Source organism: Hypanus sabinus, chromosome 31, assembly GCF_030144855.1.
Source record: "Hypanus sabinus isolate sHypSab1 chromosome 31, sHypSab1.hap1, whole genome shotgun sequence".
Classification (NCBI taxonomy): Eukaryota; Metazoa; Chordata; class Chondrichthyes; order Myliobatiformes; family Dasyatidae; genus Hypanus; species Hypanus sabinus.
Genome location: NC_082736.1, coordinates 6,375,126 through 6,383,343, shown reverse-complemented (window position 1 = coordinate 6,383,343; position 8,218 = coordinate 6,375,126). Strand labels below are relative to the sequence as shown.

The following is an 8,218-nucleotide window of genomic DNA, read 5'->3' as shown; positions in this document are numbered from 1 at the left end:
CACTGAACCAGTCTGGAATATCTTAGCAATAAGCAAGTTGCAGTCAATTCTATGGAAGATAAAGTCCCCCACTTGTTACTGGGGAGGGACAATTCAATAATCCTGTCAGCGTAACTGAAGTTTGCTGTTGTAAATGAACCCTCCAGTTTGCTGTGACATTCTCAGTTGTGTAACATTTGCACCTTTTAACCACCTTCCCCCCACTCACATGTAAAACATTCAGACCCAGGAATGTTGAGCTGCCAGCCCTGTCTATCTGACACATACTCCCAATGTTGAAATAACCTCATTTCATCCCATCAGTCCCTCCACTGGGCTAATATCGGCTCTCGTTCTGTTCAGACTGTCTTGTCATACACACATTCTCCCATTTGCTACTCCAGTTCAAGCTCCGCCAAGTGACACCATCAAACCTCCTGGTGAGGATATTGGTTCCCCTCCGGTCCAGATGGAAATGGCCTTGTTTGTCCCGGTCTCCCACCTGACTGGAAGGGAGCCCATTGATCCATAAATCTGAAGATCTCCCTCCTGCATCAGTTCCTCAGCAACATATTAAACTGCACAACATATCAATTTCGCACCACACAACCACATGGTTTGGGTCATAATTCTGTAATTATAATCCTGGAAGTCCTGCTGTTTTAACCTAGTTCCGGAAAATCAATTTGTAGGACCTCATACCTGCTCGTTTAAACCTTTCCGTCTCGCACGAAGAAAGCTTCCAGTACACATATTGAATATCCTCCTCACTGGACCTGTCTCACCTTCATTTCGAGAGGCAATTGATCCTTGTGCCTGAATCCCCACCCACCTCGCACCAGCTCCTCAGCCACCCCTTATCTGGGCTTTGGAAGGCGCCAGAAGCGCGGTCAGTATATCTTTATATCCGCCTATGTATCCTGTTCCTTTGGGTGACTGGACTTTCATTTCCCTCGCGACCCAGAGGAAAAATTGTTCTGATGAATTAACCCTCTCATCACTGGATGTGACTGCACCCTCGCCCACCAACTGCTGTGTGTCAGGACACTCAAACTGGTCATGGGGCCGGGGAGGGACAGACTGAGGTCCCCGGGGATTTGCGGAATGGAAAAGCACTTATTATAATTTAAAGCAGGAGAATCAGCAAATTTCCAGAAATCCTCCAGACTTTACGTGGTGTGTGAGTTAGTTTTTTTTCCGCTAGAGCGCTTCGTGTCGGATAGACCGTTGGAAACTGGTGGGTGTGGTAAAGTGAAGGCGGAGCTGGACGATGAGAGGCCGCTCTCGGCTCTGTCCGTCACTCTGACTCTGTCTCCTCCCCTCCCCGCCTCTGTCTCTCTGCGCGTTTCTCGGGCCGGTCGGGGCGCTGTGTATAAAAGGAGACATCAGCAGTCGGTTTCTCACTGAGCAGCGACCTGAGTGAAGCAGCATCATGTCTGGCAGAGGGAAAGGAGGCAAAGGACTGGGCAAAGGCGGAGCCAAGCGGCACCGTAAAGTGCTCCGTGATAACATCCAGGGCATCACCAAACCGGCCATCCGGCGTCTGGCTCGCCGTGGCGGCGTCAAGCGGATCTCGGGTCTGATCTACGAGGAGACCCGCGGGGTGCTGAAGGTTTTCCTGGAGAATGTGATCCGGGATGCGGTCACCTACACTGAACACGCCAAGCGCAAGACGGTCACTGCCATGGATGTGGTGTACGCTCTGAAACGCCAGGGCCGCACTCTCTATGGCTTCGGCGGCTGAAAAACTCCCACTTCCTCCCGAGCACAACACAAAGGCTCTTCTAAGAGCCACCCACCGCCTCACAGACGGAGCCGTGTCCACAACCTTTTAATTATTTTTGTCGATATATTTGGCTGACCTACTTTTGAAGCAGATTAATCCTTTCCGCTTGACATATCCCTGCGATTCTGCCTTTTCACTCGGTGATTACGGCAGAAGCTCTGAATGCATTAAGATCGATCAGCATCCCCTTGTCTGTCTCGGACAGAAATCAGTTCCCTCATTCAGAGAAACGATTCTGTAATCATCCATTTAAATCTTCACTGAGACAATTATATATCAAATGAAACTGACATTGTAGAATCCGTGATACAGTTAATTGTAAATAATATAAAAAAAGTAATCAAGCACCGTTGCTGGGTGCTCTGAAATTGGCGGGCGATTTGAAATTAATCCTGCGCCAATCACACTGTATTCTGATTGCACTAAGTCCGACAGCCAGTAACTTTGTAGAAATCCTTCATTGTGTACGTGGTGTGTGAGCGAGTTTTCTTTCCCCTCTGGAGCTCTGTGTTTCGGATAAACCGTTGGAAATTGGCGGGTGAAGTAATGTGAAGGCGGAGCTGGACGATGGGAGGCCGGTCTCGGCTCTGTCCGTCACTCTGACTCTGTCCCCTCACCTCCCCGCCTCTGTCTCTCTGCACATTTCTCGGGCAGGAGTAGTGGCAGAGGATTGGAGGATGGGTTATGTTATCCAGTCACGTAGGAAAGGATCGATGGAAAACCAAACACAAGACATTGTTCAGATTCTGGAGGGTCTCGGCTGAAACGTCGGCTGTTCACTGTTTCTCACAGATTCTGCCTGGCCTGCTGAGTTCCTCCAGCACTGTGCGGGTATCGCTGCAAGGAAAAGCCTGGGAGCTGAGTCAGGTCTGCTGCTGCAGTTCATTCATTAAAGACTCGGCTGACAATGTCAATGCCCGGCTCAGCAAATATGCAGATATCACTAAAGTGTGAAGAATGTAACCAGCAATACAACAGGACGGTGGTCAATGAGGTCAGTGATTTGAGTAATGACAGATAAATGTGAGAAAGAAAATAGGTGCAGGAGTAGTCCATTCAGCCCTTCGAGCCTGCAAACAAGAACAAGAGATGTTCCGTTGTCATTGACGAACCAGGGCCGAACTGCCGTGGGGAATGTTCGGTCCCTGGGAGTGCTGTAAAACAGAGAGACATCGGGGTGCAGATATCGAATTCCTTCAAAGTGTAAACACAGGTCGGCAGGACGGTGAAGGTGGTGTTTGCCACACTTGCATTCATCGGGAGAGTATTGGGCACTGGACCGTGACGTCACATTACAGCTCTCCCAGCCTTGGGGAAACCACTCTTGGAGCAGGGCGTACAGTTATAGTTGCCCAGTGATCAGAGGGTGACATTAAACTGGAGAGGGTGCAAAAGAGATTTAACAGGAGGCTGGATAGACTGGAACATTCTCACCAGAGTGTCTGTGGCATTAGAGAGGCTGATAAAATAATGGCAGGCTTGTTTTTCAGCCTTCTTGTATGGATCAAGCCTTTGTATTATGGGAAACGAGAGGTATAACATGTTTTCGTGATCCATTTTTGGACAACAGTTTTATGTCCTTTGAACAGCTATCCAATAAACATAATTTGCCTAAAAGTCAGTTTTTTAGATACTTGCAAGTTCGAAATCTCTTGAATAATATATTACAGACCTTTCCGAAATCATGTCCAATGAATATTACGGATTTTTTTTTAGCTTTCAATCCTTGCCGGAAAGGTTTAGTAGCCATCATTTATAACATGATCATGAAAATACAGCCAGAAGTATTAGAAAAAATTAAGAAGGAATGGGAAAAAGAACTTCACTGTCTTATATCCACAGCGCAGTGGGAGAAAATTTTACAGTTAGTCAATTCTTCTTCTAATTGTGCTAAACATGCCCTAATACAATTTTAGGTTGTGCATAGGGCTCACATGTCCAAGGATAAACTTGTTCGATTTTATTCTTATTTTAATCCAACCTGTGACAGATGTCATTCTGAAGTCGCTTCATTGACCCACGTATTTTGGTCTTGCCCCTGTTCGCAACATTATTGGAAAGATATTTTTGTTGTTATTTCAACAGTTCTGAATATCAAATTGCAACCACATCCTATTACTGCAATTTTTGGTTTACCAATGGTGGAAAATAGTTGTTTATCCCCCTCAGCCCGACAGATGATTGCATTTGTTACAGTAATGGTTAGAAGATCTATACTGTTGCACTGGAAATAAATTAATCCTCCAACTATATTTCAGTTATTTTCTCAAACTATTTCTTGTTTGAGTTTAGAAAAAAATTAGAAGTGTTGTTTTTGACCCTTCAGTTAAATTTGAGGAAACTTAGAGACCATTTATTCAACATTTTCATATGAGCTAAACTGACTTTTCCTAAACCTTACTCTTATCATCCTTAATTATCTGGATGGAAGTGTGGAGTTATTGATGCTACTGCATATAATTGATATAATGCAATGGCCCATGTTGGTTAGGTTTTTTGGGGTGGTTTTCATATTTTCTCCATTTTCTGTAATCACTATGATTTTGGGAGGTTATTATATATGGATTATGATCCATTTGTATTTATACTTTAACCTATGTACTCTCAAGCTCTTTGTATTCATGTTTCATTTATGTTTGTTTAAAATCAATAAAACAATTTAAAAAGAAAGAAAATAATGGCAGGCATTGATACGGTCAATAGTGATTCTGTTATCTCCATGGTCATGGACTCTAAAGCTAGAGATTACATTGATAAACTGAGAAAGGAAAGATTTAATTGGGACCTTGAGGAGCAGGTTTTGTGCACAGAATGTGTGATTTCTATTGAACAAGCTACCCCAAGTGGAGGTATAGATGGACACAGTTGCAATATCTCTTGGACTGTGGAGAGGGAAGTTTCACAGGGACATGGACCAAATTCAGGTAACTGACAATGGTTTTGTTTGGCTACTTGGCCAGCATGGATGTGTTGGGCTGATGGGCCTGTTTCTGTGCTGCATAATTCAGTGACTAGGTCTGTTGCAGTGGCAGAGTGGGAGGGACAGGGTCAGTAGTGAGAAGGTTTGGGGGATGTTGACAGGAGAGTGAATGGTTGAGGATGGGGCAGATGGAACAGAATGTGGGGAAATGTCAGATCACCCATTCCCAGGATCAAACTGTAAGAGTCGTTTCCACACGGGATGTTCAGAGGGACCTGGGTGTCATTGTAAACTAATCACTTGAGTTAACATCCTGATACAACAAGTACTGAGAGAGGCAAACAGTATTTTGTCCTGTGATCCAGGAGGAGTGGAGAAGAGGGGTACAGATGTCTCACTGGATTCTATAGGGCCCAGGTGAGAGCACACCTTGAATGTAGTGTCCGGGTTTGGTCACACTTCCTCAGGAAGGATATCCCTGCAATAGAGAGAGTTCAGTGACTGTTCCCCACACTGACTGGGCTGGTTCCAGGGATGGAGGGTTGGTTATGTGAGACATGAGTGAGTGGGCTGAGTCTGTATTCCTGCAGTTAATGAGAAAACGAGGAAATCTGTTAGATTCTTTCTGGATGTGACAGGTAGTAAGCAAGGAGGATCTTTCCTCTGAATGAGAGCTCCATAACGGAGATAAGTACCCTCAGAATGAGGCATAAATCATGAACATGAGAGAATCTGCTGATGCTGGAAATCCAAAGCAAAATACTGAAGGATCTCAGCAGGACAGGCAGCCTTTATGGAAAAGAGTAAACAGTCAACACTTTGTCCCAAGACCCTTCCATCAGATCTCGTCCTGGTGATGGCGCTCAGCCCAAAGCATCGACTCATTACTCTTTTCCAGAGATGTTGCCCGGCCTGCTGACTTCCACCAGCATCTTGTGTCTGTTGCTCAGAATGAGGTGACATGCATTCAGGATGGAAATGAGATGCTATTTCTTTAATCAGAGAACAAAGAACATCTGTATTCCTTATATAAATAATCTGGAGCCTCAGGTGCAGGGTTGTGTCAAAGCTGAGAGAAAATTTTAGTAAATAAGTAAGTCCATCAGATTTAGGAGGAGAATTTGGCCATTTGGCCCATCGAGCCTGCTCTGCCATTTCATCATCACTGATCTTTTTTTCCTTTTAGGCCCAATCTCTTATCTTCCCTTGTCTCCATTCTGGCCCTGACCAAACAAGAATCTATGAATCTCTGCCTATACCCAGTGATTTGGCCTCCACAGCTGCCTGAGACAAAACATCCCACTGATTCACCACTCTCTGGCTGAAGAAATTCCTCCTCATCTCCACTCTAAAAGGATGCCCCTCTATTTTGAAACTGTGTCTGGATACAGACACTCCCATCACAGGAAAAGTCCTCTCCACATCCACTCACTCAAGCCCTTTCACTCTTTGATAGGTTTCAATTCAGTAACCCTTCTTTCTTCGAAGTTCCAGTGAATAGAGGCCTAGAGCCATGAAACGCTCTTCATTAGACAAGCCATTTAATCCTGGGTAAAATTCCCCATTTGTGACGTAATGTCAATACAATAAATTCCCGATTTCAGAGATTTTTGAAATTATGGATCGATCTGCCCAACATTAATCACTACTTTGTACTGCAGTAAACGCTATTAATTTAATCCATGTAATCCCAGGCACAGAGATGCAAAATAAAGACTGGTGTAAATTTAAAGTAGGGAAGTTGAACCTTACTTGGAGGTAAAGCCTGATTAACAGGCCTCAGAACATTCTACTCCCAAAATGGTCAAATTAATGCTAAGTAACAAGGTGGAAAATCATGCAACATGCAGAATTACATGCCTCTCATTATCTTGCTCCATGGGATAAACTCAAACCGGGCCTGATCCACCCTGGCTGGGTCGTCTGCGTGAGATAGTCTCATGATCATCCAATGACCCTAATTTGTATTCCTAATGATGTGTCCCTTTGCAAACCCAGTTCACTAAGCCAGGTGGTGTCAGGCCACGTTAATGAAAGGCATGGGCCAGATTAAAGTGGCTCCACTACACTACCCTATCCATCGTAGTCCCACATATCTCACCATACTAAACTCTACAGCCTTATCTCTCCCTGCCCCACATATACATCCAACCTAGTCCAGAGGTCCAAGGGGACACACAGCCCCACAAACACGATGACTAGTGTAAGGAGGAGGAAGATCCAATAAAGGCAAGTGTTAGACCTGGTGAATGAAGGCATGGGCCAGATTAAAGTGGCAGCGTTGCGTGACTCTGAATCGAGATTGACGAGATGATTCTCCCACTGCCCGCATAATCTCTTTGTTATTTTGATTTTGTTCTGATAGTCCTCTGTCTATTTGAATGTTTTGGTATAATTCATATTTAATTCCAGAGTTTCTGGTCAATGTTGTGTCTGATGCAATGTGTCTGTGATGCTGCTACAAATCCGTTGTTCCTTTCGCCTGTGCATAAATAAACTCGATTTAAACTTTACATTGGAATGTCCAAATCTCTCCTTCGCTCTCCTGTTTCATGAACTAAACGTCTTAGTGTTGAATTTTACAATATTTCATCTGAATTTATTTTCAGTCTGCTTTTGAAATTTGCGTTTCTCTTTTCAATGTCAGCCCGCACCCCCGCCTGTCTCTGCCCTTCTGTACTTCCTCCCGCATTAAACGACAGCGGTAACCGCCACACATTGGCGCCGCTTCCCATCCCCCAGCGTTCCGATTGGTGATTCATTTCTCCAAACAGCCAATGGAAATGCTCTGCATTCCCATCCTCATTAACATACCACTTTGGGCGCTGCCTATTTAATCCGCGCTCCGGACAGCTTCTGCTTATTATTGTGTTTGAAACCGACGAGGAAATGCCTGATGCACCGAAACCCGCTCCCAAGAAGGGCGCCAAGAAAGCTCTGTCCAAACCGGCGAGCAAGTCTGGCAAGAAGCGCAAGAGGACGAGGAAGGAGAGTTACGCCATCTACATCTACAAAGTGATGAAGCAGGTTCATCCCGACACCGGCATCTCCTCCAAGGCCATGAGCATCATGAATTCATTCGTGAACGATATTTTCGAGCGCATCGCGGGTGAGGCTTCCCGCCTGGCCCATTACAACAAGCGGTCAACCATCAGCTCCCGGGAGATCCAGACCGCTGTGCGCCTGCTGCTGCCCGGGGAGCTGGCCAAGCACGCCGTGTCCGAAGGGACAAAGGCGGTGACCAAGTACACCAGCTCCAAGTGAAGACAAGTTTGCTGACAAAACAAACCCGGAAATCAAAGGCTCTTTTAAGAGCCACTCACGGTTTCATTAAAAGAGATACAGTCTATTGAGACTTGGAATTCGGGTAGGTTTCGAATATTTTGTTGTTGAGCTCTTTCAGAATCTTATCTCCGTCAATCAGAATTTGCTGTCCACTGGTCAGTATAATCCCGATTTCTCTGTTACATTCCTGTGTACAGGCACAGGATCGTTACGCACCCCTTCCCCATTTCCTCTCGGTCATCAGATTC

The 8,218-nt window shown here is 45.2% G+C and overlaps 1 protein-coding gene across 1 annotated transcript; it reads left to right on the top strand.

Moving 5' to 3' along the window:
- The first annotated feature begins 7,573 nt into the window (after positions 1-7,573).
- On the top strand, positions 7,574-7,972 carry LOC132383800 (histone H2B 1/2-like). Its single transcript, XM_059955007.1, has one exon. It carries the CDS (start codon positions 7,575-7,577, stop codon positions 7,947-7,949), a length of 375 nt encoding a protein of 124 aa, XP_059810990.1. The 5' UTR covers position 7,574; the 3' UTR covers positions 7,950-7,972.
- Positions 7,973-8,218: the final 246 nt, after the last annotated feature.